We start from the raw sequence: 15,358 nt of genomic DNA on the forward strand, positions 1-15,358 counted from the left end.
TGTACAAACAAAGCCATGTTGAGACTGTATCATATGATGAACTAAAAAAGAATATGCACACAGGGCGCCTGGGTGGCACACCTGGTTAAGTGTCTGATTCTTGGTTTTGGCTCAGGTAATGATTTCAGGGTCCTGGGATCGAGCCCTGCATCAGGCTCCGTGTTCAGCGTGGAGTCTGCTTGAGACTCTCTTTCTCCCTCTGCCCTCCCACTCGTGCTGTCTGTCTCTCTTTAAAATAAATAAAATCTTAAAAAAAAGAAGAAGAAAAAGAATATGCACAGCAAGTATAGTTTTTCTATCCTTCTGCTAGTGGAAGGTTCAAGCTATCCTACCTAGTTTTTCCTCAAGGCCAATCAACCCAAATATATAGGGTTATATAAGTAGTTCTCAACAAGGGTGATTTTGTCCCCAGGGGACATATGGCAATGTCTAGAGACATTTTTGGTTGTCACAACTGGGCGCTGCTAGCAAGCTGGGCATCTAGCAAGCAGGGTACAAGGATGCTGCTAAATACCCTACAATGCACATGATAGCCAGCCCCCCACAACAAAAAAATTATCCCACCCAAAATGTCAATAAGCTGAGTAACCCTAGGTTATATTTGGGAATATAAACATAGCTTGATAGATGTTGATAATACTTACTGTTTTCTTAACTTGCTATTTTCCCCCTTTTGCTCCCTTTAGCATTGATATCATTTAACTTATTGAGCTTGCTAATTTCATAGGTCATTCAAAGGATAAGGCACCTAGGACACTAAATTAGGGACAAAAAAATGAAGCAAGACAAACTTATAATGTCAAATGAGAAAATTACTAGAAGTTTATCAACATAAGATGCCAACATCAATATTTCACTTCAATTTAATACGTAAATTAGGGAGCTGAGGGAAATAACTAAGATTTTCCCAGCATTTGGTAGCCTGGAGAAGAAAACATAAATAGAAACTTATTATGCAAAAGTCTAAGTTCAAGAAGGCTCAAAGCTAGCTAAAGCCCTAGATGGATTTGACAGAAAAGGGAAAAAAAGAAATATCTCTTGGGGATATTAAGAATAAAGCAATTATTTCTGGAAATAAAGTTTTATCTACTACAAAGATGAGGAAATACAAGAAAGAATTCAATACACACTTGCATAAACCAGACACTTCAAGCTGAATGTCACAGGACAGACCAAGGACATGATTAAGGGCACTTAATTTGTAGGTGAAGAAGACTGTCACAGCAGAGACACCACCCCCAGGGGAAGTATAGGGCTGGGTTAAGGACCTAAAGGACCATTACCCTTACAGTCCCCTGCTTCCCCTAACACATAGCCTCCGTGAGCCCTGGGCAGATCAAAAGAAGAAGTTCTGACCTGTTGTGGGTACATGCTGATGTCATCACTTTCTAGATCTGAATCATCAGATGGAAAGGCTTCTCTGACACAGATTTCTAACACATATCCTTGCATAGAGTTGCCCTAGATATAAAAAGTGACCAGTATGTCACTAGAGTCAAGGGAGACAAAAGAATCTAAAAGAAAATTTCAAAGCATTAGAAACATAAAGGTAGATTTGAAATGTCAACTTAAGTGAAAGAATGCAGAAAAGAAAAGCTACTTCCAAAGCGATCTCTGAGGGAACAACGTAACAAGTCCCTTCTAGACTGATATTTTTGAAAGCAGTCACCCTTCCTGCTTTTTTTCTTTTTTTATTTTTATCAACATAACATCTAGTACAGTGCTTAATACAGACAATACTGAATTAATGAATTTAAGAAAACAAAGGGGACAACTGGTGTGCTTTTTGCCTTTTTTTTTTTTTTTTTGGCATGGTTGTGTTGTGATGCCTCCATTTGGGACCATAAGCTTGGAAAAGCAACCAATGCATACTTGTGGGTAGACTGACAGTAAGACACACATACTCACATACCTTCCTTCATGTCACAGGCACAGTGACAATACCACCAAGCCCTAGAGGTTTTGAGGGAAACAAGGAAATCTGTAACAACATCATTCAAAGTAACAGGAGCCAACGTGTTCAGGGTCTAAAGTTACTCAGACAGCAGCTAGACAAAACAAACATTTGTTCTATTAACCTTTTTGTTATGTTGCCATGGGAATCTGTGTTTAGGAACACTTATTTTCCCCAACTAGATGATAGAGCAGTAAAAAGGGGAGAGCTTCCATGAAAGAGGAGAGAAGCCTGTATATCTATAAAGGCAGGGAAGACAATAAACCCTATGGGTTTTTATAGGGTCACGTATGTGTAGAATTGTTCAACAATTGTTCAATAAGTAAGACTTATTCAAGTTAACAGAGAAGTCCTGGGGGCCTCACAGCCAAAACATTAGTAACAGGTAACAATAATCAGACCTCTATTAAAATTACTATAATGGGGGAAGGTAGAGGAATGTAAAGCAGATACAGGGCTAAATAAAACAGAAAATAAATGAGATCTTAAATGAAGGTAAAAATGTCTTTTAAAATATGACCCAATTGTAAGAAAAAACCTAGAAGCCCAAAGAAGTTAGAAAACGGTCAACCTGCCAGCAGGCTAATCTTTTGTCAGCAGAAGTCTAGAGCTAATCTCTTTGCTCCCTTCCTTTTGGCAACAGAAACCTGAAAAAGTAAAGTAAGCCCATGTTATTTAAAGAGCTGGACTGGAATACCCTGAATTTCTAGGGCCCAACAGAAGTTCTGGCTCTGACACTCTGGAATGAGAGTTGTGCACATGGGTTGGGGTTGTGCACCAATTCATCAGACTCCCCCATTCTACACTAAACTACAATTAGCACCTCTAATGGGTAGGGAATAGAAATGAAAAAATAGAGACCCCAGAGCAGAGTGATCTGTTAAAACATAAATTAGATCATGTCTCTCCTCTGGTCATAACCGTCCACGGCCTCCCCTCTTGTGCAGAGTAAAAGGCACAGTTCTTTTAAAGGCAAGCAAGACCCTTCATGATCCCTGCACATCCGCAGCTCCTCCACCCTCTTCTACAACTTTTGGCCCCTGGATCAGTCAGTGCTAGCCAGACTGGTTTCCCAGCTATTCTGGAGAAAGAGGCCTTTGCACCTCCTGATCCCTCAGCCTGGAATGTTCTTCCCTCCCCACCCAAGTCCAGCCATGTTCTACATCACCTCCTGCAGGTCTTTGTTCAGCTGTCACTTCATCATTGAGGCCTACCATGACTACCCTGCTTAAAAGGGCAGCACAGCCATCCCAGTATTCCCTCTCCTTTCCTTGCTTCATTTTCCCCATAGCACCAACCACCTGACATACTATACATTTTATTATCTATTTCTACTTTCATCCCCCTTAGAATATAGTTTCTTATGGGCAGAAATTTTTGTCTGTTCATACTCCATCTCCAACACCTGAAGAATGACTCATACATAGTAGGTGCTCCAAGTATCAGTATAACACACAGTCCTGTCCTCAATGACACTGGCATGAACCCATCTTTCTCTCCCTTTGCTTCCACAATCCTACAATACTCCAAAGTTCAGACAGCCCGTTTGTCCAAAACCAAAATGAGGGCCGTCCCAGACTGCTCTCTTTTCTGTACTCCTTCTCCCCTGACCTTCAGCCTAGGAGCCAAGACGTCAGAATCCAGGACCTATTTGTCAAAAGTGCAGAATTTACAGACCATTTTCCTCTTTTCTGGAATAAATTCTTAACAGGCTGAAATGCTGGAAAACTGGTTCATTTTATAAATCTTTAACACACATGCACTTAATTCACAGAAACCCTGCGCAAAGTCAAACCTCCTATACTGAAAGCTTTATTTACACAAAAACATTTCAAGTTTAAAGAGTTTGTTGTTGTTGTTGTTGTTGTTTTTGTCCTGAAGACATATGTGCATGACTTCCAAGTACATGGTGACCGTGAGATAAAATCCCTAGGTTCCCTAAGTCAGGGAAACCCACTTTACAATGAAGTTTTTATTGAGTATTACAGTAATGATACCTCTTGGATAAGAACAAATCAATACTAAATTTCACAGTAAAGAGCCAAAATCTAATGAATTTTCAAAGGCCCAGAGAGGCAGTTTTTTCTATTAATATCCTATACTTACATAACACAAACATGTACAGATAGTCCCAACTTTACAAAATGTACACTGAAGAATTTCAAACCAACAGGATTCATAAATTCAGGAATTAAATATTTGCACTGCCTAATAATTACTTGGGGGAAAAATCTGATCTGGGCAATGAGTTCATTTTTTGGTCTATCAATTCTCAGGAAGAGGTGTGACTTTAACCTTTAACAAGTTAAGTCACTACCCCTCAGATTAGCTAGGCAATGACACTGGTGGGATTGGTTCTGTACAGTCACAGCTCTACTGCAAGTAACCCAGCAACCCCTTTCTTCACAAAAAGGATAAGTACAAACAGCACAAAAGAAGGTACTCACACACAAACTCAGCAGCCTATAGGTAAAGCCTTCTAAAGTGTTGAAACCCCAGAACCAAATCCAAAGTACCACTGACAAGTAAGCCATTCCTTCAGTGAATGAGTACAGTTCTTCATCTACATAACTGGGTTAATAACAGAGAACCAGAGAAGACTGAATGATGATGCTTCCAATGAAAATACTTTATAGTGTAAAATCCCATAAAAATGCCAATTTATACTAAAATGAGAGTGATCTAGCCCAGTGAATTCTTCTACCTTTGAATCCAAAGCTTCAGGGGCTCAGCGCCATCTGTACTGTTGCCCATGAAAGGCAAAGTCAACACACAGATCATCTCTAAAGCTGAGTTAGAGGGAAATCAAAAACAGAGTACTCTTCAGTATCAAGAAATTAAACTGGCAGAACTGAAAAGCCAGAGGTTCAGAATACCCTTATTTTTAAATTTTAAATACCCTTATTTTAAACGAGAAAAAAATGGGATTTGATAAATAAAATATAACTTTATAACAAATTTGACTGAATTCTTTTTTAAAAGTCTTTATATATCAATAATATAAATATTTGCCATTATCTTTAAATATTTATTTGTTGGTACTGGTGACATGCAGCCAATCACCTTGCTTTGGTTACAAAGAAAAGCAAATGGGAAGATAGATCAGTATGGGTCTATTATTGCCACTGGAAAAATAAAGGGCAAGCCCTCTTACTGATCAGGAGTCAAGAAAGTCATCTTTGCATAGTCAACAATGATGTATTTTCATTTATCTGTGCCCTGGCTCATCCTAAAAGAAAAAAAAGAGACTTAAAACAGTGAATGGCTATTAACACTAAAACTTACCTTTGTTTATTTGTTATATTTATGTACATAGTCTTATTCCACAAAGCTTTTAGGAAGCTAGATTTGATTTCTTAGTAAATTTTGCCATCCTTTTACTAAAAATCTTGTATATGCTTTATATACTGATGATAAATATAAACTACACAGCAAAATGCCTAGAACATAGTAAGCAATCCATAAAATATAGTTATTATTCGCATTAGGCTATAAGCTCAACAAAGGAATGGATTATCTCACTCTGTCTTGCTCAGCACTCTAGCTCATGAAACCTAGCCCGTTATCTAGTCCATAGTCAGTACTCAATATTGTTGAATAAACAAATAACTATGACTTAAGAGTAATTCTCAACTCTCACCTCTTTTATGGCTACCAGGGCCCCACCTCCTCTAATCAACAGCAAGGGTCTGGAAAAACCATACCCAGAGGAAAGGCATTTAAGTTCCTGTTTATATTTCCTTAAACTCACCACAAAGAGTCCCCCCTTCTGTCCCCAAACTAAAAAAAAAATCAATGCTTTGCAACAAAGTATTCTTAAACAATTTTGCTTCATTTCCCCTCACAGACAATGCGCAAAGTTCCTTGAAACTGCAAGACATTTAGTTCCCTTTAGCCCTTACAAAGGAAAAGCATATTTATAAAACCTTATCAATTCTCAATTTCTAGTCTGATTCCTTGATCTTGGATTCACAGTTGGTTATCATACAGGCTGCTACTTGCTTTTTTACCAGATACTTAGCACAAATTAAAATAACGAAAATAGGCTTAATACAAAAAAATTTTTAAGTCATACATCAAAGTATATCACACTTTGGAACAATCAAATTAGGAAACTGACACCTATTTCAGTGAGGTTGTATTCCTTAAAATACTTTCAGAGATTCTTTTTTGGAACAGACTTCAGATCCAGTTCTGCAAGTCACACAAGAAATTCAGTCATTACTTTATAGTTACAACTCCTATTTGACCTAAAACAGTATGACCAACCTGAATGCCTAACCTTTTTCACCAGACTTGAGTACAAAGCCTCTAAATTATTTGAATTCAGTTTGATTGTGTTATTCCCTAAAAACAAATCTGTTCTCAAAGGATGATGGTAGTGAAAAATAACACGGGCTCCAGAATGGATACTAAGAGAAATTTAAAAAATAAAGTTTTCTGCAACACCCAAAAAACTGCTTATTGAAAGAACAACTTCAAATAATTCTGAATGAGATACCACTTACTTGTAAATCTAAATTCTGATATTTTCAATCCAAAATCAGTTACATTTGTTTACAGTCAATTGTCACATAATATCAGATGTACTTTCCTCCACCAATATACCAAAGGTTACACTTTAAATCCCTTAGTAAAATTACTACTAAAAAAAGGCGGGGGAACAAACTCTGCCATCCTGTAAAGACACATAGGAAACTTAACAATGGTTGTCTCTGAGGAAAGGAACAGCAAGGTTGGAGAACAAGGAAAGGATACCTTTCATTAAATATCCTTGAGCCTTTTGAATTTCATACAATGTGAACATATTACCTACTTTTAAAAATCTGTTTAGCAAAATTACCTCCAAGTGTCAGATGCTGCTGGCTTCTGTAAGCCAGAAAAGTATAGAACTAAAGAAATGTAAAGGTCATTTTCATGACACTTCACTGTAAATCTGAATCTTCAGTTCCAGTGCAGAGTTATCCATACCAACAGTAGGAAAACCTTGCAAGCAGTTCTTTTCAAGTTCACTAAACTCCCCATAGTTGAGCTATTCTGCTGTATCATTTAAGTTTAAATATCACTGGAAACAAAAATTTGGTACTACAAAAATTAATGTCAACCGAAGAATGAAAAATAGAGGTAAAAGAGTAAGCTATCAAAGGAACAATGATCCAAATAAATCTTTGAAAATTTGCAAATCAATCACACACACACATACATATATACAATAAAATGTTGCAAATTCCGTTAAGAGGTAAACTCCCGTGTTATAAAAATGGGGAAAAGATGTCAAGCATGGGGCCATCAGCAACATTAACTCAGGCAGCTTGAACTAGAAAATGCAATATGATCTGTTGCTTGACACAATTGCACAATCTCAATTACCCAGAAGATTCTACCAAACAGGAAATTCATGATGTGACTTTCAGAAACACAGGAATTATAAAGATTAACACATCCACAAGTCTGGAATTTGTTCCAAAACAAAAAATAATTTTATAGAGCCCTTTTCAAACGATGCATGCACATGAATACATGAATTAGTTTCAAATCAGCAGCTCTTAAGCTACAGTAAATCTAAAATATACTGTGTAATACCTAAATTAGTAAAATATTTCAGATCCAGAGATTTTATGGTATCAATTTAATTTAAAACACACAGAGTTAAAGGTGAGAAGGGTCTCTTCCTTCCTTTGCTATATACTCCAAATCTTTATGAAAACCACCGCGTACCTCAGTCTACAAATGTAGGTAAGTTCCCTGCAAACTCTTTAAGGGACTTTAAAAACGCCATATTCACAAGATGTACTACAATTAAAAAATATTTACAATACCTCACAGCATGGTTAATAACTTTTTGATCTTGAGCGAGTCCAACGGATCTGAATCTCACTCGCTCCAAATGAGAAAACTGTTTTGCCAAACAATACTTAAATGAGCAGTGGTATGTGACTAATCAGTGAGGCCGCCAGTTTCTCAAGCTGCAGTGTTCTTGCAGGCACTACCACCCACCCCCACTCTGCGAAAAGGAAATACGCTTTCAACCGAATCGGAAACACACCACTCAAGCTGGCACTATGCTGGCCGAGATAAAGTCGGTATTTTAGGTTCTATGGGTCTCTGCTAATGCAAGTGCGAATTCAAAACGAATGCTCCTCACAATGATATTTCGAAAGAGGTTTGCAAAAAAGCCCGGACAGACGCCCTTCGTCGTCAGTTTCGTTCGGACAACCGCAGTCTCCTGGTCGAGCTTTGCCCTTCTGCTTCTCCCTGCAGCTCCCAGGGCTTGTCTGCTTTGAGGGCAGGCTTCGGCGCCCAAAGCGGGCGCACCTCCGGAGAGGATCTTTCTGCTCGATGCTGGCAGGGACACCCCCGAAGAGACACCCCCGCCTCCGTGGCAGCCCCCGGAGCAGCAACCCTCCAAGAAGGGCTCGCGCAGGGTGCGAGCCAGGGCCGAGCCCCAGCATCACAGAACGTGGACCTGCATCCTGCACACAGCTGACCACCCTACGTCGGGGTGCAGAGTGAGGGGTGCAAGGGGTACAGGGAGTGCAGGACAGGGGTCGAAGGGGCAGCGATGCCCTCCCCCAAGGAAAATTCCTGCCGCTTGGTGCATCGCTGAGCTGTGGGGGCAGGCCTGGCTCTAGAGTATTAAGGGCCACCCAGCCCACCGCTGACCCAAGCCCGGTGACACTCACCACACGGAGCCATAGGCACCGGAGCCCACTGGGGACAGATTCTGGTAACGCTCGGGCACCTCCCAGATTGTCTTGTTCAGCTCCTGCCGGTAGAACGTGGGCCTCTCCTGAGACATCTTCCAGCGGCGGCCGCGGGGCTAGGAGGTGGCCCTGAGGGGCCCCGCCTGAGCCCGCACCCGCTCCCCGGCCCTCGTCGCCCGCCCGGCCCGGCGGGGGCCCGCAGCTGGCAGTCGGCGCAGGTGCCGCAGACGCGACCCCGCCGACTCCCGCGCGCGCGGCCCCTGTCAGCCGCAGCTGCTGGACGCGCCTCAGCGACGGGGGCGAACCCGGCTAAGGGCAAGGGCACGCTCCGGGGCTCAAGGCTGCGCCCACCACGCTCTCCCTGCACCCTCTCCCCGACCAGGCCGACTCTGGGCTGCGCCGAGGGACTACGGCTCCAGCTGCAGCGCCCGCTGAGGTTCCAGTGGTCGCCGTTCCAGAGCCAGCGAACAGGAGCCTCTTGCCGTACTCTCGCGAGAACCGCTCCCGGGACTCTCCGCGAGCCGAGATTTTACCCAATATGGAACCTGCCCACGGGAGGGGGTTGACGACGGGAGAGGATGGGAGGAGCACTTCTCGCGAGAAAAGAGCAACAGCTGGAGACCAGAGGCAGGAACGCTCAGGGACTGTTCTTAAGGGCGCGAAGGCGGACCCGGGAAGGAAGGGCTAAGGTGGCAACGTATGCCGCGTGCGCCGCTCCGTGGTCGGCGGGGCAAATGCCTGGCTCCACGGTGGAAAGCGACAGTGACTAATAGGGTGTCGGGAAAAGAGCCAAAAGTTCTTTGAACTGCCCGTAGTCACCAGCAGCCGAGCATCTGCTCAGCGGAACCCCCAATTTCCAAGATATACTTACATTAAAAAAAGGAAGGTTCTGGCCAGAAAGCTGTTGTATTCCATCTGCTCAAGGACATATGGCTTAATCTTCGGATTGTGACGAACTCTACCCCAAAAGCAAATATTAGCTCTGCATTGAGCCTGAGGTTTTCCATCCAAACTCTCCTAGCGGTTCTTAAACTCTTATGTGCAGAAGAATCACTTTGGGTGTTTAAAAATGCCAAGTCCCAGGACCCACAGGGCGTCTAAGTGGATAGGTCCGTGACAGGCACCAAGAATGCGCATTTTTACAATATGCCCCAGGTAGTTCTGATTCAGGAGAGTCTCCGGTATCTCCCTTTGACAAGGATTTTTGAAAACATTACTCTGAGGGTTTGAAACTGAATCCTGCTGTGAAGCTTCCAGTGAAGACGATTTTAGGCATTTGATTCATGCCTCTCAGATTAAGGAGAGCAAGGCAGAGAGTGGTCCTCTGGCAGTGCCGCCTTAGGCAAGTCAACTGACCTTTCTTAGACCCTCGTTCTAGTTTCTGCAAAAATAATTCCTGCCTTACATTCCCACCTAATAGGGTCATTTGTAAAGCCGAACAAGATAATAAGTGTGAATGGGCAAGATATTATAACCCCATACCTACCCCCACTGTTACCAATGTATTCCTTTGTTAAAGCTTGTCACAATCTCTCTTAGAAGTAACTGGGTCCAAGCCAGGACACTTCTCAATACTTACCATGATTATTCTCTTTGGTGTTACGCATCCCCTGGATTTTGCCTATCTTGTCCCAGCATCTAGCAAGTGCCTGGAACATAATAGGTACCCCATAAATATTTATTGGACAAATTATGAATAATGACCATGATCTCAATTTAGAAGGTGGTGCAGGATCCTCAGTTCTCCTCAAGGAAAAACAAAAACAAAAACCAGAATCATGGGTGATTCATGGAAAGCTTTTCTTGGGGGATTCAGTGCGGCTTAGCCTGGATTCTCTCCCCGATGAAGACATGCTGCTTGAAAATGTTCCAAGCCCACCTGCGGGTTAGGGAACTTTCCAAGAAGTAATGAAGGTTCAAGGAGAAAGTGAGAGCAAAAATGTGACTGTGAAGAAATGGCGGGTAGGAGTGGGGAATCAAGGTGATGAGTGGATGGATACAAGGGAGGAAACTCAGGAGTAGGAATCCTAAGGAATTCATATAATATCCAAAAAATTGGGATAGTGAGGTGAGAGTGAGAGTGACTGAAAGGGCAAAGATGAAGTAAGCAGTACATTCGGTCACTCATTCAACAAGTATGTATTGAATGCCTAGTCAGTGCCAGGCACTTCTGATTAAAGTCATTCAAAAAACACAGTTGCTGCCTACATGGGGTTTACAATTTATTGAGCACTTACTATACCCACCATATTGTTTAGGCACTGATAATATAGCAGTTAATGAGAGATAAAAATCCTGCCTTACGGGATGACAATCTACAAAAAGGAAGGAATAGGTAAAGTGAATGTGTTAGACATTAATACAGTAATTGAGCAAGTGTAAAACTGCAACTGGGCCAAGCAGGACTACAGGGCGTAGTTAGAGACAGTGACAGGGACTGAGTCAACTTCAGAAGGTTAAAGGGCGGGGCGTTGGGGGGAGCCCAGCAAGAGACCTGGGCAGGAGAGTGTCCTTCAGTGGGAGGAGCCAGTCTTGCGGGGAAAAGAGCTAAGACTGGAGACCTGAGTGACCTTCTAGCCTCGTTTCCTCCTGCGTCTTCTGACCTGACAAGGTCATAGGGTGACTTAAGTGAATTACTGTGTGTGAAGTGCAGCGCACCAGGCCTGGCATCAAGAAGGCCCCCAGTCAAGAGCAGTTCAAACCCCAAAGCAAGTGGAGGCCCAGATGGCACAGGCGAAGGGGCTTCCCCGGCTCGGGTACCCCCCCCCCTGGCTCCCCACCAATGCTGCCCCTGTTGCCGTTCCTCGCCCCAACTCCCGTCCACCGCCCGCCAGAACGCCCGCGGGTTCCGCCGCAACGGCTCGGGAACGGCCGGCGTCCGCGTCTACAGCGCCGCCAGCCGGGCGGGAGCTGCGTCCGACCCCAGCGCCCGCACTCGCGCCCCCGCAGGGAACCAGGTGGAGCCGCGGCCGGGAACAGCCAGGTGCCGGGGGGGCCGCAGGTTTGAGCCGGACGCGGGCGTCCGGGTGCGGGGCACCAGCTCCTGGTTACCCTTCGAAGTCCCCGGGTGGGGGCTGCGTCCGTCACCCGCAGGGCCAGGCGCGTCGCGGGGCGCTCAGTGTTTGTGAAATGAATGAATGCCGGTAGTCCCCGAGAGCTTCTCTCTCAGAGGCGTCGTCCCTACTTACGAAAGGCCGCAGAACCGCAACGCAAGGGCTAGAGGCAATGCGTGCGATTTGCAACCGAATCCTTCCTTGCAGGCTCGTTAGTCTGAGTTGTCTGCAGCCCGAGGCCTCTCCCTACCACCCCACCCTCTGTGCCCAGGCGCGCTTTCTGCTTTCAGATCTCACTGCTCTGTTCATTTGTTCCTTGGGACTGAGCCCCCACTCCCACCTGTTTTGGCCCCTTTCTCTTGACTCTTGTTAATGTATCAGTGACACCCCCCCTTTGAAGGCTTCTCCAACATCCCCACCCCGACAACCAGTTTCTCTCCAACACACCCCACTGGTAATAGTCTCACCAAGTCGCATTAAAGGTAGTTTGTTGTTTTTTTAAAAGATTTTATTTATTTATTTGAGAAAGAGAGAGAGCACATGAGAGGGGGGAGGGTCGGAAGGAGAAGGGTCAGAGGGAGAAATCCACAAAGACATAATGAAGCTGGACAAACTCCAGAGATGACATACTCCCGAGCAGGCACTCGATCCAGGGACTCCAGGATCATGACCTGAGCCGAAGGCAATCACTTAACCAACTGAGCCACCCAGGCGCCCTAAAGTTGGTTTTTTATGTGTCCGATGGTCAGCTCCTTGAGGATTGTCGACTTATTATTCATCCCCAGCCACCAGACAGGGTGACTGAAGGATATTAAAAGCAATGTACCTCACTTGTGCCTTTGCTGTATTCCAAATATATTCCCTATAAAAATGAGGTAGTAATGGGTAAAGGGCTGTTGTAACTGATGGAATTACAAATGCTTATTTGAAATTTTGGAAGTGAATTTTACCTTAGCCATGATTATACAGAATATAGGAAAGATGAGACTATGAGGGGAAAGATATTCTTGCAACTAAACTAAGGTTCAGGATTTCATATCTATCAGGTCAATAGTCAGAAAATTGGGTTTTTTTTAATTTTTTTTATTCTTGGCTTTTTAAAATACTTCCAACACATTATGTAAATGACTCAATGGATGGCTGGATAGACAGGGGTAGTATGTGGGATGCAGGGGCTATGTCAAAAGTGCCTGTTTTTAACAATGCCCCCAAAGTTGGCACAGAAAGACTGACCAAATAAAGATAATTGGCTGCATTTACAGTGGTCCCCATACTTGACTGTGTATCTGAATCACCTGGAGGGTTTCTTAAACCAACTGCTGGCCCATCCTTAGAGTTTCTGATAATTAAGTCTTGCTAGGTAGGGCCTGATAATTTGCATTTCTAACACATTCTCAGGTGATGCTGACACTATTTGTGTGGGAACCAAGTGTGGACTACATGGATTAAAATAATTCGCTAATTAGTAGGGAAGCCCGATGCCCAGAATCACATTTTAGAATAAGAAAATGAAATATTAAGAACTTTGGACCCATGGTCAACCCACCTAAATCTTTTGTCTGATGTCAGGAAGCAACAGGGAATTGTCTTTTTTCTCTTTCTTTCTTTCTTTCTTTTTTTTTTTCCTTAACAGATAGAGCATGCGCAAGGGGGGTGTAGGGGCAGAGAGAGGATCTCAAGCAGGCTCCACACCCAGCACAAGCCCAGCGCTGGGACAACCAACAGTCAGAGGCTTAACCGACTAAGCCACCCAGGCACCCCAGGGAATTGTTTTCTAAGTGGACACTTACCTTCAAGATTATGGGTAGAGCTTAGCATGTTGTTGATCACACTGTGCACAGAGGCTCATCACACTGATGCCTTCAGAATCAGTAACAGAGTCTGTGACAGAATCAGTAACAGTCGCACTGTGTCTCAGCTGAAAGGTATATTATCCCATCAGTGTAGTTTGATAACTTTTTTCTGAAATGCACCACTTTCTTCACATCGAACTGCACCCGCCTCTAGTAAATAGGAGCGTCTTGTCATCATACTTTGTCACAAGTGTCCTGCTGGTGCATGGAAATGAACCACTAGGGTTTCTTAAGAAATTCACAAAGACATAATGGAGCTGGACAAACTCCAGAGATGACATACTCCAGAAAACAACAACAAAAACCAATAAGGAAATCATGTGTTTTACCCCGATGCCTTTTGCCAGTCATGTGATGAGCCCTGTAAGACAGGTTTCCTGCTGTCCCTACCAGCCATCCTCACTGTGGTCCCTCCTACGAGTTATGACTTGATTACTTTTGCCCTAAACTACAGTAATAATAGTGGTCTCCACTTGGACTTTTTGCCTCAGTCTCTCCTGTCCAATAGAACTTTCTGTGATGATGGAAATGTTTTATACCTGCACTGTTCAGTAGGGTGACCTCTGCTGCATGTGGCTGTTGAGCACTTGAAATGTAGCTAGTGCAACTGAGGAACTGATTTTTTTTGTTTGTTTTATTTTAATAGCCACAGGTAGCCAGTGCCTACCATACCGGACAGTATACCTCTAGACCATACCACTGACACCATTCATCCTCCCAAAGAACCTCCCTGTGCATATTACTAGTCCTGTTCAAGCACTTTATTTTTTTTCATCATGATAAGTGTACTCTTTAACCCCCAACACCTATTTCACCCATCCCCCCACCTCCCCTCTAGTAACCATTCATTTATTCTCTATAGTAGAATTTTCTCGATTGTCTCTCTCTTCCTTTGCTTGTTTTGTAAAATTCCACATAAGTGAAATCATACGGTGTTTGTCTTTCTCTGACTTATTTCACTTAGCATTATACTCTCTAGCTCCATCCATGTTGTTGCAAAAGGTAAGATTTCATTCTTTTTTATGACTGAGTGATATTCCATTGTGTATATTTACACTGCACCTTCATCCATTCATCTATTGATGGATACCTGGGCTGCTTCCATAGTTTGGTTACTGTAAATAATGCTGCAATAAACATAGGGGTGCATGTATCCCTTTTAATTAGTGTTGTATTTGGGGGGTAAATACCCAATAGTGCGATTAATTGTAGAGTAGTTCTATTTTTTATTTTTTGAGGAACCTCCATACTGTTTTCCACAGCAGCTGCACCAGTTTGCATTCCCACCAACAACACAAGAAGGTTCCTTTTTTTCCCCACATCCTTGCCAACACTTGTTTCTTGTGTTTTTAATTGTAGCCATTCTGACAAATGTGAGGTGATATCTCATTAAAGTTTTGATTTTCATTTCCCTGATGATGAGTGATGATGAACATCTTCTCATATGTCTGTTGGTCATCTAGATGTTTTCTTTGGAGAAATGTCTGTTCATGTCTTCTGCCTATTTTTAATTGGATTATTTATCTTTGGGGTATTGAGTTGTATCTGTTCTTTATAGATTTTGGATACTAACCCTTTATTGGATATGTCATTTGCAAACATATTCTCCCATTTTGTAGGTTGCCTTTTGTTTTGTTGATTGTTTCCTTCACTGTCCAGAATTTTTTTATTTAGTCCCAGTACTTTATTTTTTCTTTTATTTCCCTTGCCTCAGGGGACATATCTAGAAAAAATGTTGCTATGGCCAATGTCAGAGAAATTACTGCCTGTGCTCTCTTCAAGGATTTTTATGGT

The 15,358-nt window shown here is 43.0% G+C and overlaps 1 protein-coding gene across 2 annotated transcripts in view; it reads right to left on the reverse strand.

Moving 5' to 3' along the window:
• MAPK14 (mitogen-activated protein kinase 14) overlaps positions 1-9,162 on the reverse strand; it is a 73,084-nt gene extending 63,922 nt beyond the window's left edge. Inside the window, exon 1 of one of the 2 annotated variants that reach the window (XM_028120698.2) lies at positions 8,638-9,162. In XM_028120698.2, the coding sequence (XP_027976499.1) occupies positions 8,638-8,753 (116 nt within the window). In that variant the 5' untranslated portion in view covers positions 8,754-9,162. The remainder of the gene's footprint in view (positions 1-8,637) is intronic. The other variant, XM_028120697.2, reaches the window with a different exon arrangement.
• Between the last annotated feature and the right edge of the window lie 6,196 nt (positions 9,163-15,358).

This window comes from Eumetopias jubatus, unplaced genomic scaffold, assembly GCF_037043125.1.
Source record: "Eumetopias jubatus isolate StellerSeaLion01/CBP00866 unplaced genomic scaffold, mEumJub1_p1.0 scaffold_6, whole genome shotgun sequence".
NCBI classification, from domain to species: Eukaryota; Metazoa; Chordata; class Mammalia; order Carnivora; family Otariidae; genus Eumetopias; species Eumetopias jubatus.